Source organism: Phalangium opilio, unplaced genomic scaffold, assembly GCF_054372755.1.
Source record: "Phalangium opilio isolate 3A_F unplaced genomic scaffold, DU_Popi_V2 ptg000105l_1, whole genome shotgun sequence".
Lineage (NCBI taxonomy): Eukaryota > Metazoa > Arthropoda > Arachnida > Opiliones > Phalangiidae > Phalangium > Phalangium opilio.
The window spans coordinates 6769218-6787941 of record NW_028324207.1 but is presented as its reverse complement, the minus strand read 5'-3'; the positions used below and the strand labels follow the sequence as shown (position 1 = coordinate 6787941).

Genomic DNA, 18724 nt, shown 5'->3' with positions numbered 1-18724 from the left:
AAGGTCCGTCGTAAAGAAGTTATGAATTTAAGGCGTAATCCGTAAATCACTCCAATCATAACTTGTGAACGGTAACCTGGGTTAAAAAGGGTCACAGAACATTCTGGACTCAAAATTACTGTCCTACCACGCTTTTTGAAGCACCCTGTACCTTTCATCTTTTCCAACTTACTGTTTTAAAACCCCTACTTATGGAATGATCCTTTGTATCGTTCCTAACTTGTAGGAAGCTGATATAATTGACTTATAATTTAAACATTATAAAGAAATCTCGTTTTGTTCGTAGGTTTGACGATTTTGATACCGTACCTGTTAAACAATCGAGCCCAGTGGCGCGATTGTCAATTGCGAGTATTTTCCGTGGCTCATAACGAGAACGAATTAGATTACGCCCAAGTCAAGTTAGTCTCTATTCCCGTATTTCGCTTAATTGAAGCTATAGGCGCGATAATCACAATTAATCTTAATTCCCTTTATAGCATGACCTCGCTTCTACAGAAATTTAGAATTGATTACGCCTCGGTCAACGTGCTACCCAGCGTCAACGTGCCTCCATCCGAGAAAAGGTAACGAACGAGTAACGATACCCAAGTGACGCGGCGTGGGGCTCAGCTCCGAAATCGAAAATCGCGCATTTGGGCCTCGGTCATTCACTTATAGTATTTATGAGGGCTAGAACAGGAGCTATGTTTTAGCTTTACTCTAATTTAAAAGTTTGAAAACTAATTATTTTGCCCTGGTACTATATAAATCATTGAAGGCGTAATTGTAAGCAATGCTAATATAGCCTTGAAGGAATAATAGAGTAGTCGAGGTTCTGAACTGAATGGGGTATAACTAACTACCTTAGGGGATTATAGGTTTCAAAGTCTGTCTCACGATACACAAGTTAACGCTCCTGCTTTTGACGTTAATTTAACCCTTTTAGATATGAAGGTTTCGACTAGGCATGTTTCTCGACTTTTGGAAATACTTTAAAACATAAGGAGAAGTAAACAACAAGAATAAATAAAAATTGAAAAAATCCAATAAAACTGATACGAATGTTTTAATATTGGTCTGTTTGTTGTGATTAGATTCATTGTAACGCTTGAACATTATAGTTTTTTAAGGAAAAATCTCTGTTAGCAGGGCTGAAAAGAAAAATGACCCCTAACCAAACACCAAATTAGCCTAACCCTATCATAATACTAACTAAACCTAACCCTATCATAATACTAACTTAACCTAACCATATCATAATACTAACTAAACCTAGCCATATCATAATACTAACTAAACCTAACCTTATCATAATAGTAAAGAAACCCAACCCTATCGTAATACTAACTAAGCCAAATCCCATCATAGTGCTAACTAAACCTAACCCCATAATAATGCTAACTAAACCTAACCCCATCATATTACTAACTAAACCTAGACCCATCATATTACTAACTAAGCCTAACCCTATAAGCCTAATCCCATCATAATGCAAACTAAACCTAACCCCATCATAATACTAACTAAACCTAACCTTATCTTAATGATAACAAAACCTAACCCCATAATAATACTAACTAAATGTAACCCCATAATAATACTAACTAAATGTAACCCCATAATAATACTTACTAAACCTAACCACATCCTAACACTAACTAAACTAATCACACTACGAATACTATGGGGAGTCAGGTTACGGTCTTCATTCCGTTCCCTTACTTTTCCTATGTTTCGTTCAAGATATTTATGGCATCGTAGAGTCATTAATATTAAGTTTATAATACAATAGAGGGCTTGATATTATTTTTCATTAATGATGAATAATTCAATAAGCAGAGTAATATTATTATTTATCATTCGCATTTCATTATTTAACTTTAATATTAATTATTTATAAGTAATTACAATTAAAATACTTATAATAGCAGCAAGAATTATAAAAAATAATAAAGTTATATCATTTCAAGGATTATTCAAAAATTAATTTCCAACCTCGGATATTAAATCATTCAGTGCTTATGAAAATGTTAAATTTATCTTTACCTGTTGACTATTTAAAATTTAAATTTAATTTTATAGCAAGAAATATTTCAAATCTCTCCTGAAAGACTTCCTAATCAAGGACGAAACGAGCTCCCTTCCCGGAATGCTAACCCTAACTGATATTCAATCCAATAAAGAAAAGGTATGAACTTCCAACGGAGAACGGAAAACTAAAATTAACCTTTTGGAATTCCTTTTATCAGACCAACAGGCTCTTGAGAATTCGTGAACTTTTGGTTCAACATTCCAGTAACGCGACAACGATCGTTATGTAAGTGAAATTCAATAATTATAAGTTTATAACGATAAGTCTCTATCCTGCATAGCGCTAACCTCTAAATCAATATCGAAAATAGTTGTTGTCCAAGGCGACTTGAAAACAATTGTCAATATAAATGAATATTTAATTTTCCACTTAATATCGTCGCGTGAAACTCTGGCTGAGATTTTAGCCTTTGTTACTCTTAGACATCTGAGAAAGGCATGAACCCAGGTGGCGTAATATAACGTATGTTTTAACCTAGTATCATATTTTATGTAATGTATGATCAGATCTATAGTAATGATACAGAAAATCTTCTAAAATTAGCGCATAGGTGTTAGCCACCATGTTACACAGCGCCATCAAACAAAAAACATTTGAAATTCTCCTTAAGGTTTTGTATAACCAGGGTTCTTTATATTGAAGTCCTTTTATATTTTCTTGGAACTTTGGAAGGAAAAGGAAACTGAAATTCGATAAATAGGGCCAAAGTTCTTCCGCTATAATCACATCACAAAGGCTTGAATTCGATTGAACCTCGGAAGTTTTGACAATATAATTTTAAACATAAATTATTTCTAAAACTGAAACATATTGAGAGTCATTTTGTTCGGTTTTGGCTTTAGAATGTTATAGTTACTTACTTTCAAAGAACACACGAGAAATTACTAATTACTAATTGAAAGGTATATTTAACTTATCAAGGCTATTGTTTCCTTATTCTGTCGTAGCCAATTGACTTAATGAGCAACCAATATAATTTTCCTGTGAGTTACATTACTCTAGACCGTACCATTATTGACATGGGTGAAGAGAACTTTACAGGGCGTAAGGGTGCGTCAAAAAAGCACCGCTAGAGGCAGTGCGAGTTGGCTAGTCTCCATCTGTCGTTGCCTCTTGGCGAGCCGGAAGAGACCCCTCCACCCCTGCGCGTTGGTTTCACTATAAGTAATGGCACGAATGGTCTATAGTTGCTATATTTATTTCCCTAGACAAACTGAGTGGAATGATGTGTTTTTCTGTTGGCGTTGGAGACTTATCGTTCTAACCTTATGTTTAAAGTATAATGGAAAGGGAGAAATAATGAAATTATTTAATTTTACGACAGGACGCTTCCAATGCCGCGAAAGGGAACGTGTCCGGCTCCGCTTTATATGGCTTGGTTGGAAATGTTGACCAAAGATATGCCACCCATTTTGCTTGTACGAGGAAATCAAACCAGCGTCCTTACTTACTATTCTTAATAACCTTCCTATAAGTCAATGTATAATAGGCGAGAAAATATGTTTCGGAATCGTGACTTTGCTTCTAAACAATTTACAATCTTATTTTATGTTCAGTAGTACTCTTTTATTATTTTTTGCATTCGCTATAACAAGCATCACCTATAATGTAGAACTACTTAATTAAAATAATTTTAGAAACTTTAATATACTTGCTTTATAAAGAACACTGTAAATAAATTGTAACAATTATGTTCGAAAGGTTTTTTTAATTATATGCAAGATTAAAGGAAATAAAATTTTCCCCTAACTGGAGTCAATTAATTTTACTTATTCAAAGTGAAATGAGACAGATTTGAAGAGCCGGCAAGCTTAAATAAATTTTCTTCACAATGGTCGGTTCACTGGAACCAGTTTCGAAATATTCTTCATTACCAGTTTGAAGCGATTTCAACAGAATCAATTCACGCTTGAAAACGTATCTATTGGTGATCGCTGCTAATTCTTCCGTTTAGTGTTGTACCCAAGTGAAAATACCCTTAATGCTAGCCTCATCCCAGGTGAAAATACCCTTAAGACTAGTCTCATCCCACGTGAAAAAAACCTTAAGACTAGCTTCATCCTAGGTGAAAATACTCTTGAGACTAGTCTCATCCCAGACTGTGAAAATACCTTCACAACTAATCTCATCCCACGTGAAAATACCCTTAAAACTAGTCTCATTATAGGTGAAAACACCCTTAAGACTAGTCTCATCCCAGGTGAAAGTATCCTTAAGACTAGTCTCATCCCACGTGAAAAAAACCTTAAGACTAGCTTCATCCTAGGTGAAAATACCCTTAAGACTAGTCTCATCCCAGACTGTGAAAATACCTTCACAACTAATCTCATCCCACGTGAAAATACCCTTAAAACTAGTCTCATTATAGGTGAAAACACCCTTAAGACTAGTCTCATCCCAGGTGAAAATACCCTTAAGACTAATCTCATCCCACGTGAAAATACCCTTAAGACTAGTCTCACCCCAGGTGAAAATACCCTTAAGACTAGTCTCATCACAGATGAAAATACCCTTAAGACTAGTCTCAACCCAGCCTTAGCGTCTTTGAACCATCGCTAGTTCTTATTTCTCTTAATAACGGTGTTGTAGCTTGCCCAACAATCATAACAGATTTCTTTCTTAATCCTAACACCCATTCTTTATAATATAATGAAACTGGCGGATGTGGGTTAGAGCGATTATCCGAAATATCGGTTCCTTTTGAAGTGAATGTATAATGTTTTAAATACAAGATGTATGTCTGGTTTAATCATTAGTTTCAAGGTTCGCAAATTAATTATTTCCTTGGAACTTATCAACCTATTTTCTAATAACATAAGTTTATAAGATATGTTCCATAAGTATGTCACTACCCATACTTCGTAATGTTAGAGGCTTAATGAGAGCTAGTTCAAGAACGACGTGAGAATTGACTACACTCGGTTTTGCAGTCCATCTTCCTATTTAGTCTGTACTTAGCCTTTGACAGCGCCTCACTAGGCGTCGCTTTACGAGAATCTATGACGTTTCACCTACGTCACTTCATGACAAGCTCTCATTAACGAGTGACACACTTATGGAACGTATCTTATAAACTTATGGTAATAATAATAATTACACGAAGAGTAAACTGTGAATTTGGAATTAAAGGCGTAAGACGTCCGTTTCCATGAAGTGAGCCTTCCTATTTAACGATTTTATTATTTAAATTTCTCACCAACGATATGATTTCGAAAACATTCTAATACGCCTTTACGAAATCTAGAAAAAGAATCCTGGGCAAGAGGTTCGATACAGTTTTTCTCGAGTCAGTTGCTCGCGCAAAAAATCACACCAATAACCATCACCAAGACATTTAAACTTTTTATACCCACGTCACTGAACCTTTAAAATAGTTTCTTCCGGGTCAGGTAACGTTTTCGGAATGAGCAAAAAATGCCATTAATTTGAAAGCTTAATCTTAAGTTTTGTAGTATTCCTTTAAATTCGATTCCCGTTTTAAAATCTACAATCAAAGGAAACGAACATTACTCCTTTATCGTATGGATTAATATTTCCTTTTAATGAATAATTTACTAACGGAAGTCCGTTTTATATTACTGAAAAAATAAGATTACCAAGAAGGATTGAGTAGGAGATGAAGTGTTGAGAGGACCCTAGTCTTTAACCGAAGTTTTGGCAGGTGATACGCCCGCAACGGGAAATGATACGTAAACTAAATGGTGCAAATGAGTTCGGTGTGACAAAAGGCTAAAATATGGCCAACTAAACTCCTCCCTCATTGAACCTAACCTAACCAAATCTAAACCTCACCTAAGCCTGACCAAATCTAAACCTCAGCTATGCCTAACCAAATCTAATCCTCAACTGTGCCTAACCAAATCTAATCCTCAACTGTGCCTAACCAAATGTAAACCTCACTTAAATCTAACCAAAACTGAACCTCACCTAAGCCTAATCAATCCTAAATTTTACTTAAGTCTAACTGAGCAAAAAAACTAGGCTAAGCCGAACCAAACCTACACAATGTGAATCTTATTTCTGGAGTTCCGGCGAATAACTTCAATGAACATCAAGCTTGACGATCTCCTCATCTAGTCTTCAACTCCTCAAGCCCTCCATGCCATTAAATTATGTAGGGTAAAAATATGACCTTACAAGCGCGGAAATTGGAGACTCATTTCTATAAAAGCTCTATGGCGAGTTAGCCAAATTCTCAATTGAAAATTAAAGTCGAGATCTAACGTTAGTCAGTTTAAACTTTCATTTCAACATAATTGATTTTAACTAAAAGTCATGAAATCGTTTCTTATTATACTAGTGGTGTTATTTGCAGCAGTGAATGCTGATTTCCTAGAGGACTATTGTCGTGAGTATTTCAATATTTATTTTTCAGAAAGTGGTTTATTCCTCCGGATGTTTTGCATTTTCATTATGCACCGTTAAAATCTGTTCCCGAATTTGACCAATCTCAATGCTTGATGCCAATAACACTTGTGTTAGGTTCTGGAAGTGGTTTGTTTCAGTCGCCTAAAGCATCTAGCTTTTAAGCCTGTTAAGATCCTATTATAAACCCGCAACATTTTAGTTATTGGAATTTAAATTTTAATTTGTGTTTAGTATCGTCACAGATTAGAAACAATTAATAGTTTACGGACCTTAACGCACCAATAGCTTAGTACCCTATGGTTTTGCGCGAGCAACCATTTTGAAATGGGAAACGTCAAGGAGTATTAATAAGGAATGTTAAACGTCATGGAAAACAAATTACTCTTAACTGACTCCGTTTGAACTAAGTATAGTCAAGAACCATAGTACAAATCCTGGGTTGGTTTTAACCACGGTTTAAAAAGTTATGGGAGAAATATATTATCCCCTGTTTTTCCCAGTGGTGGACTGGTATTGAACTATTCCCTTTAAAAAGAAAGATAAGTCACGTTTTATCGTTTTAGACTTTTAGTTTTGGAATTTTTTTTTTAGTTTTACTTTTATTTTTGAAAATATGTATCTCTCCTATGAATGAATAAGAGAATATTTCTTTTAATTATTATCAAGGATAGATTTAATTTTAGAAGTAGGAATGGAGAACAATGGGCTGGCAGAGTCCCGGACCCCTTTCCTGGGACGGAGGGGGGTATGAAAGAAGAGGCGGGTCATAGCGACAGAGGTAAAAAGGAATTACGTGCTTTTCGCCGTCCCCGTCAGCAACGTCATTAAAACGTAATTTAAGTGAGCCAATAAGATAATTTAAACTTTTCGTTACGTGTTGGAGCGAGGGGCTCTATACTGGGTGGTCTATGAGTCGGACTGAAGTAAATACTAACCATTCTCCATTATTACTACTTCTAAAATTAAATCTATCCCTGTTTTTATTGAAATTAACTCTCGACAAATAAATTTTATTTTTAAATAAACTCTCAATATGGTAATAGGACAAGCCTGCAATACATAATGTTATTTTTCATCTTTAGGGGTGATTCGGGAAAATCCCGATTTAGTCGACGACTTTATCAAGTGCGAAGATGACAATTACCCTCCAAGAGTAAATATAAATACTGTAAAACCAAAACTACCGAAATATTTGATTTTTGAATTTTTTCCAGTTTCTCGAAATCTCAGCTGACTGCGGAAAGAACGTCACCGGTTTGGACAGAGAGGACTACTTGAGGGCTACCTGCGCAAACCGACAATTCCTCAACGACTCATTGCCTAAGGTAATGTGTTTTACGCGGGAAAAGACCGATTTTCATACCAGCAAAGGCTAAACCCATGAATCAACAAGTTATTACGATTTGGTTCTTCTGGGGAAATTTTAAAATTTTAAACATTTCACTGACAGAAGTCGTTCAATTTTATTCTTAGCTCTCTGTATGTATCCATGATCACTCTGCAGAGATTATGGAAATGGTAAGAAAAAAAGTCTTATGTTACAATTATTATAACTAGGGATGAACTTAGTTCACTACCATGCGGGCGCCAATTTTTTTTCCGGACCTTTTAAATCGCCACGATTCTCCGCTAGAGGCGCGTTTAAGTCTAAAAAAATTACGTAAACCTCACGTGACCAGCTGTCTGCTCTAAGTTTCGAGCCTCGAGCAAAGGACCGCGCGGCGGGATTTCTTGTAAATTAAGCCTGTTTAGTAAGTGTATTAAAGAGACTAAGAAGCGCCATCTATCAACCCTACAAGTCAAATATATATGGGTGGGGGACCACCCTTCGAAGTGAGCGTGCATGGACCTTTTATATCTCGTTGGTAGTGCTTAGTTAGATATCGGTATCGGTTCGAGTATCGGGTTTTTGTAACGGTTTCGATTGGTATCAGGCTAAGGTCATTTGACATACTTGATAGTCTTCAAGCTCCTAAAGTGAAAGAGAGGCCCAATCATAAGTGGTACTATCTATACTTTCCGGCTATTATAAGAGAGACCCTTGTCTGTGTTTCCGTTTTTAAAGCTTTAACCGACATTCTTAATAACGTTAGTAAAAGCAACTTCCCTTTAAAACGAAGTTTTAGTAACTATCAAGATGATTTCTTATCATATTAACATTTCAAAAGTTGTTAAATCAATTATGATAAAGCCTGGAGTACAAAAAGGGTGTCATAAAATTAAATATCAACGATTATGAAGAAAAGTATGGGATAATAGATTTGTAGAGAATTGTTAGGGTAATGGTGGGCTAATTAACCAGTATAGTATAAATCGTTTTAGATTAAATGTGTATATTCATTATATTTTGTGAACAGATGCTGGAAGTTATGCGGGGAGTTCAACAACAACTGGTAATCATTTAACATATTTATTAACCAACAGCAGGAGTAGAACAAATGACGAATTTTTGAACGCAGAGTAGCAATAAAACTCGAGCTTATCCTCTTATAAAATCCACCCATGGCAAAAATGTACTTTCTGCGGCCAGAGCCCACTCGATCACTCGCTCAACCACGCAACCTGCTCGCGCTAGCGTCGTTGAGCGCGTGATTGAGTGGGCTATGCTCCGACTTTTCAGCATTCACGACGAAATGTAGCATTCCGCGCTAAACATTTTGCTTCTATAGTAATGGTAAATTTACTTAGCATAAAGCTAAAATGGCGCATACGTAGGTTCGAGTTTTTTTGTTGTTATTGTGGCGCAGTTTCATAAAATTCGTCAAACTTCTGGTTGGTCATTTTATCCGCATTATAACTAGTACTAATTAATTTAATCACATTGTTTTAAACCAGGCCTGCAGTAAAGCTATTGTTGAAGCAAACTCAAAATAGCCGGATCTGAAGAGAAAGAGAAAGTCATTGCTAAAGCATCTGTAGTAGTACGAGGTTTAAATTTAATAAATGCAAACTAAAAAGATATAGGATTATGAGTTTTTGTTGTTTTACTTTCAAATTTTCAAGCAATATTTACAAAACTTCAACTCGAGATTTACCTTGAGCTTCTCAAATATCCTCACAATTACAGACACAAGTTGAGAACACTTTTAGTTAGCTTCCCTTCTATGTGTCTTTCTTTTTGTCTGGGTTAAAAGTTATAACCCATTTTTGACCACTTCTACCAGAACAATTTCTTTCAAATTTGGTATGCACGTAAAAATGTGATAACAATACATAAACCGATAGTAAAAACCATAAAATACTTGCAACACTTTATCATTTATATGAAATTAGTAAGTTATAAAATATTAAGAAAACTCTACTATTTAAATATTCACTAGAAAGTATACACTATATTAAAAAAGCGCGTCCGTAACATGCCTTTTACTTAAGTTATTTGTAAATGATTTGTAACAGTTACGTTCAATTGGTTTTAATTACACCTGATATCAAAGGAAGTAAAGGTTGTGAGTTACTGAACGCAAGACAGAAACTAAGACCTTCGAACAAATGGAAAAGGCAAGGTAAATTACTTTTTCTGAACCTTTCTCCTATCATGGCTAGTTCCCATTACTCTCAACAGCCGCATCAACGAGGGGTCCGTAATTCCCAAAAAAGCGTACGGATTATCGCGATTTCGCCAAAGATTTCGTGATTTCATCTTTGATTTCGTGATTTCGCCAAAAATTTCGGGATTTCTTCCTTGATTTCGCCAAAAATTTCGGGATTTCTTCCTTGATTTCGCCAAAAATTTTGGGATTTCTTCTTGATTTCACGATTTCGCCAAAGTTTTCGAAAATTCATCTTTGAATTCGTAGTTTCGTGATTTCTTCAAAGATTTCGCGATTTTGCAAGAAGAGTACGGGATTTCGTGTAAATGTCGGACCCCTCGCGCGTCAAAGCTTGCATAAAATTTATAATCGTTTTCTAGATTTGGGCCTCTCGATATAAATAATCTTTTTCGGATGTGGATTATTCTATCATAGTGTTGAATATCGAGACGGAAATATGATCCAACTGGAAGGATATCGTAAGTTATAAATAGTATTTGAGGCACATTTGAAGGTTTCGACAGTATTATTTCCCCAAATTGGTAAGTCCTGGAATCTTATCAACATGTGGTTTATTTTAAGAAATAGGGACAAACATAACATAGCTAACAAGGAGGCATCCTTATCGTCTGATTTTGGAATGGAAAATATCATATGTGGGACCAGTAGTAATATAATGGGCTACAAAGCTACCACTCAACTGAAGTCATTTTTATTGAAGCTATATCTCATATTTCGCATTAAGAAAACCAGGCGATTAAACATCATATATTTTAACTTCGACTTTTGAGAAAGAGTGTTATAAATGACCATGAAATTCTGACCTGAGATTAGCTGCTGAATATGAGACACGTGATTTACGTGTACCGGAAAACCAGCTTGATAATCGTGAAGTTTGACGCAACTTAAACAGTGTACATACATCATGGGCTTTTCCTGACCACGCGTTACGTTTTTAGTAACTAATCGAAAAGATACCAAGTGAAGAGGCCAAGACGTCGCTGCCAGGATGCGATAACTCTGGATTTTTCTATGTTCGAGCGTCTGATAGTCTGAACCGAGACTGTCTCAAAAAATTGGTAATGAAGACAGTTTCAAAACTAGTCGGAAATCCAGTTCTGAACCGTTTCCCGTGTGAACATAGTTTACTAGCTTACGCTTAAAATTATTGAGTTGTTTGGGATATCAGATATCGTCTGCTCCTCCCCGTTATCTCCCTTGTCATAAGCTTAGGTGGGTTAAAAACATGCTCTCCCCATAAAACTATAAGGCTATAGATCGAACTTATCTTCTCCGTTTGCGACTAAGAAAAATTCTCAGTTGAAACTAATTCCAAATTCAACGTCATTCAGTTTAACTTGTTCCTTAAATACCGTTCACTTTAACTGCAAGACATGAAATCGGTTCTTTTAATACTAGTGGCTTTATTTTCAGTAGCTAAAACTGATAGCGTAGATGACTATTGTCGTAAGTAGTTTCTTTGAATTTTATATAATACAATAGAGAGTACTGAACGGGAATTAGCTATGGGTACGTGCTGTCAATATTGGTAGTCTAAATTTTATGGCCTGAGCTGACGACTACCAATATGGTTGCCAAAACCGAGGTAGGAGGGTGTGACGTCACGAGAAAGTTCGTTGTAGCAGACTATAGTCGTGGGCGAGCAAAGAGGATAAGATTGAACATTATTTAGTAGCCCATGCTGGAAATCAGTGCACTAAATGTTAAAGAAAATTGTTAAAATGCACGAACGTTATTCCGTAAAGGTTAACTACATTTCTGGCAGCCATTTTTCAATATGGCGAAGGATTAGAAAATCTTTGATAATGCGTGCCATACATACAGCTTAAGAGTTACATCCTAGCAAAATTTCAGTCTTCTTTGGTGAAGCAGTTTAGGCTGGGAGTTGATTGTCAGTCAGTCAGGACTTCAACTTAGACATATAAACGAACTTCATAGGTTTTAAGTTAGAATACGACGCGACGGGAGTATTTAAAATGGCGTTCGGAAATTTGACGGAAACGTTAAGCTAGGTTTCCACTTGACCGAAAATGACGACCGAAAACTTTAGCGCTGCGTCAAAAAACTGAGTTTTATGCAGGCTTTCGACGGCAAAAGTTTAGTTCGGTTCACACATACGACCGAATTCAGACCAAAAAGGGCAGTCAACAGGTAGTCACGTGGAACGTAAATAATTTTACGTCGGTCTCTGCGTCAAAAATAGAACACCAATTCTGTCCGACCGAAAGCTGTTTCGGTCGCGTTCTGCGGAAGATGTTTTACCGCAGAGGTACTTACGCAGTGTTTCCGTCGTGTTTTCGGTCAAGTGGGAACAAAGCTTTATGGTGCACTGAACATGTATTTTCTTCTCGTACCTAGGGGTCATTACACGAAATCCCACTAAAATTGCCGACTTTATCAAGTGCGAAAATGACAATTATCCTCAGCGAGTAAATATACGGTAAAAAAAACAACTACACGAATTTCTAATATTTCAATATCTTCTAGTTTGTGGAACTCTCAACTTTTTGCGTAAGGAACGTCACCAGTTTGAGCAGAGAGGGTCACATGAGGGCTACCTGTGCGCACCGAGAGCACCTCACGGACTCCATGCCTAAAGTAATATATTTTAGGCTTGAATCCGCTGAAGACCAAATACTCTAATGAAAGTTTTTCTGAGGTTTTGTTCTTCGGTTGCAATTTAAAACTTGAAACGGACTATAAGTTATTGAAATAATTGAAAATTTATTCGTAGATATTTCATTGTCTGAACAATTACAATACAGAAATTCTTTTCATGGTAAATAAAAATTCCTTATTTACCTGGGCACTAGACTAGGGCCGCGTTCAATAGTGATCAGCGCTGAGTCACTGCTGTTAGCCGAGTCCTTCTGAACGGAATTTTGTTTTTGGATTTTGACGTCACGTTGCTCAGCACTGAGCCAGCGCGGTCACCAAGAAAATAGTCGGTTTTTGGGATCGCGTGACGTAAAACGCGTAGTTCTCAGTTTGACGAAAAAACTTGGAGAAATAATTACAAATAGCTCTTGCTGATTCTGATGGGACTACCTATTTAATTGCCATGAAACCAGCTGATCACGCGAGAATTTTAAGACATATGATAATGCATCTAATTTTAATTATTAAAGTTGTTCTTATTTATCTCTATAAATATGTATTCATGCAAGTTCTGTTAAGTCTTGGTACTACCGTCATTTTTAAGACGACATAGCTCACCGGTAAAAGTTTTACAAAATCCGCTGTTTTGCTTGATTAGCTCTGCTGAACGCAGCCTAGGCTCATGATTTTACTTAGATTTAGGGGTGTTTGGGTATCGAACCGGTTATCGAATACCAAATAATTTTCCTTATCAAATACCGAATCGAATAGTTTATTCCAAATCGAATACCGAATAGTTGGGCCTTGGTAATTTTTTTCCTTCCCGATTAATCGCGAATAGTTAAGCCTAGTAACCGCGAATATTTAACCCTAATATTCGCGAATACTAGGCCAACTATTCGCGGTTAATCGGGTAGTAACCCTAATATTCGCGAATACTAGGCCAACTATTCGCGGTTAATCGGGTAGTAACCCTAATATTCGCCAATAGTCAATACAAAGCAAGGAGAAGAACATTTAGAAGCTACTAAATTTCAAAATACCTCTCCTCATTGGTGGTCAAGTATTTCTTAAAATTTTCCTATGCACTTGCTGGGAGTTTTTGATGGGAGACAAATAAAATTGGGATGATATTTTTTTAAATAAGGTGGGTCTCTCTAGTGCCAAGGACCTAAATTTATGGTAGTCGAACTTTAACCGAATAGTTGGTTCGGTATTCGATATTCGAATCGAATAGTGAAAATGGGCTTATCGAATACCGAATCGAATTATTCGGTTCGGTATTCGATCGAATTATTCGATTGAAACGGTTAACCGCACACCTCTACTTAGATTTTTTGTTGGTAAAACATTGCTTGCATGGCAACACCATATGGCAGATACGCTTTTCAGTATCATATTTTTTAAATTTTGTCCACCCATTCCTGTTATATAAGAAAGACGCTTGTCTCTCTGCCTAATAGCATAAGTTTATAAGATAAGTTCCATAAGTATGACAGAGCCTATACAGCTCGAGCTAGTTTGAGAACGACGCGAGAATTGCCTACACTCGGTTAAAGTTGCAGTCTTTTTCCTATTTAGTCCGTACTATGCCTTCGACAGTGCCTCACCAGGCGTCGCTTTACGAGAATCTATGACTAGCTCTCAGTAGCCAGTGACAAACTTATGGAACATATCTTATGAACTTATGCTAATAGTAACATTTCAAAAGACTTTAGACTGATAATACGAGTAATAACTTGAGTAATTGAACATTTTCCATTACAAAATACCTTTAATCGCATGTGATCAGGATGAGATCTTTCGCACTTCAAACTACTACACGAATTTCTAATATTTCAATATCTTCTAGTTTGTGGAACTCTCAACTTTTTGCGTAAGGAACGTCACCAGTTTGAGCAGAGAGGGTCACATGAGGGCTACCTGTGCGCACCGAGAGCACCTCACGGACTCCATGCCTAAAGTAATATATTTTAGGCTTGAATCCGCTGAAGACCAAATACTCTAATGAAAGTTTTTCTGAGGTTTTGTTCTTCGGTTGCAATTTAAAACTTGAAACGGACTATAAGTTATTGAAATAATTGAAAATTTATTCGTAGATATTTCATTGTCTGAACAATTACAATACAGAAATTCTTTTCATGGTAAATAAAAATTCCTTATTTACCTGGGCACTAGACTAGGGCCGCGTTCAATAGTGATCAGCGCTGAGTCACTGCTGTTAGCCGAGTCCTTCTGAACGGAATTTTGTTTTTGGATTTTGACGTCACGTTGCTCAGCACTGAGCCAGCGCGGTCACCAAGAAAATAGTCGGTTTTTGGGATCGCGTGACGTAAAACGCGTAGTTCTCAGTTTGACGAAAAAACTTGGAGAAATAATTACAAATAGCTCTTGCTGATTCTGATGGGACTACCTATTTAATTGCCATGAAACCAGCTGATCACGCGAGAATTTTAAGACATATGATAATGCATCTAATTTTAATTATTAAAGTTGTTCTTATTTATCTCTATAAATATGTATTCATGCAAGTTCTGTTAAGTCTTGGTACTACCGTCATTTTTAAGACGACATAGCTCACCGGTAAAAGTTTTACAAAATCCGCTGTTTTGCTTGATTAGCTCTGCTGAACGCAGCCTAGGCTCATGATTTTACTTAGATTTAGGGGTGTTTGGGTATCGAACCGGTTATCGAATACCAAATAATTTTCCTTATCAAATACCGAATCGAATAGTTTATTCCAAATCGAATACCGAATAGTTGGGCCTTGGTAATTTTTTTCCTTCCCGATTAATCGCGAATAGTTAAGCCTAGTAACCGCGAATATTTAACCCTAATATTCGCGAATACTAGGCCAACTATTCGCGGTTAATCGGGTAGTAACCCTAATATTCGCGAATACTAGGCCAACTATTCGCGGTTAATCGGGTAGTAACCCTAATATTCGCCAATAGTCAATACAAAGCAAGGAGAAGAACATTTAGAAGCTACTAAATTTCAAAATACCTCTCCTCATTGGTGGTCAAGTATTTCTTAAAATTTTCCTATGCACTTGCTGGGAGTTTTTGATGGGAGACAAATAAAATTGGGATGATATTTTTTTAAATAAGGTGGGTCTCTCTAGTGCCAAGGACCTAAATTTATGGTAGTCGAACTTTAACCGAATAGTTGGTTCGGTATTCGATATTCGAATCGAATAGTGAAAATGGGCTTATCGAATACCGAATCGAATTATTCGGTTCGGTATTCGATCGAATTATTCGATTGAAACGGTTAACCGCACACCTCTACTTAGATTTTTTGTTGGTAAAACATTGCTTGCATGGCAACACCATATGGCAGATACGCTTTTCAGTATCATATTTTTTAAATTTTGTCCACCCATTCCTGTTATATAAGAAAGACGCTTGTCTCTCTGCCTAATAGCATAAGTTTATAAGATAAGTTCCATAAGTATGACAGAGCCTATACAGCTCGAGCTAGTTTGAGAACGACGCGAGAATTGCCTACACTCGGTTAAAGTTGCAGTCTTTTTCCTATTTAGTCCGTACTATGCCTTCGACAGTGCCTCACCAGGCGTCGCTTTACGAGAATCTATGACTAGCTCTCAGTAGCCAGTGACAAACTTATGGAACATATCTTATGAACTTATGCTAATAGTAACATTTCAAAAGACTTTAGACTGATAATACGAGTAATAACTTGAGTAATTGAACATTTTCCATTACAAAATACCTTTAATCGCATGTGATCAGGATGAGATCTTTCGCACTTCAAACTGAAGCCCATCCACTGCTTCTGGCCTAGGGTTTAAATATTAAATTTATTTGTCATACTTCGTGAAGTCAAGGATGATAAAGCATGGAGTAGGAATAATACGTCTTAAAGTCTGATTAAAAATAATGGCGTGGGAATATAGGCTCCTGGGGCATGTTAATTTAAGACAAAGAAAATACACATGACGAGAAAAGCAGCATATTATAAATCGTATTATATTAAGTGTAATTATATACAACTATTATTATTATTAATTTATTGATGCACATGTTGATTACAAAAAATATATTATTTATAATTCATCGTCCCTGCAACATGTGTAACAAGTGCTCGTGCGTAGCAGGCACCGTACTTGTATGTGTAGAAGCAGGCATGTAAACTAAGAAAATGAAAGACATAAATTAAGCACTTAGGCGTAAATAGTTACAAATTACAAATCAAACATTTCATATAGCTTAAAGTATCCAGTGTTAATTAACCATGTAATAATATTTTTTATAGGTCGTTAGATTACTGTTTTGCTTTATATTGGTATCTAGGTTATTATATAGTTTAGGCCCTAAGTAGGTACAATGTCTTTGTCCGATGATTTTATTCTATGTTAACAGATATCAAACATTATTCGAGGAGTTCATCAACAACATGTAATTATCTTGTCTATTTAAAAACTCATCACGAGTAAAACACATGACGAACTTTCGAACGCACAGTAGCACTAAAGCTCGACTCAGTAAAATGTTTTCGATGATAGTTATGGCACCAATGTTTAAAAAATCATTTTTTAAACATTTTCAAACTCTATAAAAACAATGGAGAAAAAAGATAAATATTATATTTATTTATTTTATATTATGCTTTTACAAAACTGGCATGGGCACCAAACTAAAAAGCCAGCAAGAAAAAAGATTCATTTTTTGTCAGCTCTTATGAGTGCCAAAGCAATAACGAGTTTTGGTGTTGCGGTTGCGTGGCCTCATTAAAATCGTCAACCATTGGTTGGTCATATTCCCCCAATTATTTCCAGCTTCCACTCTTATACTTACCGTGTTTTAAAATTAGGACTGCATTAGAAATCTTGTTAAAGCAAACTCTATCGAAGAAGCAGAACTTGAAGCAAACCAAAACAGCCAAGATGAAGTTCAAGTTACTCCAAACAATCAAGAAGTTCAAGCAAACTCAAACAAATAATAGTTTAGAGAAAAATGTAAACCAGTGTAGCTTTCAAACCCATAAAGCAAGCCACAATAAATCCAAATTACAATTGAATCTATTTATGTTTTTTTCGCAATATGTACAAGAATTCATTTACAACTTGACATTCATTTCCCCTAAATGCCCTTTACAAAAATAAAAAAAATATTTGTCTATATACTGAAGAAAAAGACACAGTTATGACGTCACCTTGTGGCTTCTGTTTCAGCATAGATCGCCTGGTAACAGGTAACTTTATTAGTCCAAGACGGGACAAAGACAAGTCGCAAGCTACAGACTTTTAACCAGAGTTAAGTCCCAGTTTTGACCGCAAACTATTTTAATTAATTAAGTTACCTAACTTTAATTTTACCTTTTTAAGTAAAACCAGATTGTCGTAATTAAAATTTACAAAACTTTTAATATTCAATATGATAATATTAGTTTACATTTTAATTTATAATAAGTAAACTTAATGGGTTTAATTAACAAATTATTTCTGCAATTAAACGCTACTATCCCTTTAAAACTCTACGTGGTGTATTTATTTTAATTTTTAGTTTCGAATTAATAAAGTAAAACTGATTATCTAATAAAAAAACAAGACGGCCCAAGGGCTCGTAATAGTGGCCATATCGTACGAGTGAATAGCCCCTCTATACCCTACCCTAATGAGTGGATAACCCCTCTATACCTTACCAGAGGTGGATTAGGGGAAGTTACGAAAGAGGCCGAATTTCTGGATGGGCAAATGCTTTATAAAAGCGATGGGGGAACATAGAGCTACTCTTTATTTTTAAGCCCCCCCAGAAATGAGAGAGAATTCGCGAGGATAGCAGGGTAACGATATCGCCACCTAACGGATTGAAAATAGCGTCTGCTTTAGTGTATGATGTACAAGGCTTACTCAGTCAAGAGTCGTTTATAGTTAGAAATGGAACAATCGTCGGGAGGCGCGGACTTTCCCATTATTAAGAAGTTAATAGAACAATTAAAAAATGATCTCAGCTATTTTGTGACTTCCTCTGAAACTAGAGTAGCGTTGGTGGCCCATTTTTTAAGTTCCAAAGCAGGGTAAATACCTTTCCGTTTAACATCCGATTTCTTTGGTGGTATTGTGACGGGGTTTATTAAAGTCAAGCACTGGGTTGAAACTGATTTAAAG

The 18724-nt window shown here is 36.1% G+C and overlaps 3 protein-coding genes and 1 long non-coding RNA gene across 8 annotated transcripts in view; all 4 read left to right on the top strand.

The window, feature by feature from the left end:
- The window catches only part of LOC149628482 (solute carrier family 12 member 2-like), a 223797-nt gene extending 219971 nt beyond the window's left edge, over positions 1-3826 (top strand). For all 5 annotated transcript variants that reach the window (XM_089851414.1, XM_089851413.1, XM_089851415.1 and 2 more), the window contains 5 exons: positions 287-401; positions 480-566; positions 2065-2170; positions 2232-2299; positions 3399-3826. In XM_089851414.1, the coding sequence (XP_089707540.1) occupies positions 287-401; positions 480-566; positions 2065-2170; positions 2232-2299; positions 3399-3534 (512 nt within the window). In that variant the 3' untranslated portion in view covers positions 3535-3826. The remainder of the gene's footprint in view (positions 1-286; positions 402-479; positions 567-2064; positions 2171-2231; positions 2300-3398) is intronic.
- A 2460-nt stretch (positions 3827-6286) lies between these two features.
- Positions 6287-9405, top strand: LOC149628481 (uncharacterized). Its single transcript, XM_089851504.1, has 6 exons — positions 6287-6422; positions 7525-7595; positions 7657-7767; positions 7916-7960; positions 8800-8835; positions 9278-9405. Exons 1-6 carry the CDS (start codon positions 6350-6352, stop codon positions 9314-9316), a joined length of 375 nt encoding a protein of 124 aa, XP_089707630.1. The 5' UTR covers positions 6287-6349; the 3' UTR covers positions 9317-9405.
- Positions 9406-11299: 1894 nt separating this feature from the next.
- LOC149628480 (uncharacterized) lies at positions 11300-12811 on the top strand. Its single transcript, XM_089851698.1, has 4 exons — positions 11300-11439; positions 12352-12422; positions 12481-12591; positions 12728-12811. Exons 1-4 carry the CDS (start codon positions 11367-11369, stop codon positions 12809-12811), a joined length of 339 nt encoding a protein of 112 aa, XP_089707824.1. The 5' UTR covers positions 11300-11366.
- Positions 12812-14449: 1638 nt separating this feature from the next.
- Positions 14450-17634, top strand: LOC149628479 (uncharacterized). The gene is made up of 4 exons (XR_016374341.1): positions 14450-14554; positions 14691-14735; positions 16977-17012; positions 17428-17634. It is a non-coding gene; the product is annotated as an uncharacterized LOC149628479 (long non-coding RNA).
- The last annotated feature ends 1090 nt before the right edge of the window (positions 17635-18724 follow it).

Excerpts from the sequence above, each read along its gene's own strand:
- LOC149628481 (XM_089851504.1), top strand. The coding sequence starts at position 6,350 with ATGAAATCGTTTCTTATTATACTAGTGGTGTTATTTGCAGCAGTGAAT. Across the intron at positions 7,596-7,656 it reads ATGACAATTACCCTCCAAGA|TTTCTCGAAATCTCAGCTGA; the intron begins GTAAATATAAAT and ends AATTTTTTCCAG. Across the intron at positions 8,836-9,277 it reads GGGGAGTTCAACAACAACTG|GCCTGCAGTAAAGCTATTGT; the intron begins GTAATCATTTAA and ends GTTTTAAACCAG.
- LOC149628480 (XM_089851698.1), top strand. The coding sequence starts at position 11,367 with ATGAAATCGGTTCTTTTAATACTAGTGGCTTTATTTTCAGTAGCTAAA. Across the intron at positions 12,423-12,480 it reads ATGACAATTATCCTCAGCGA|TTTGTGGAACTCTCAACTTT; the intron begins GTAAATATACGG and ends AATATCTTCTAG. Across the intron at positions 12,592-12,727 it reads TCACGGACTCCATGCCTAAA|ATATTTCATTGTCTGAACAA; the intron begins GTAATATATTTT and ends ATTTATTCGTAG.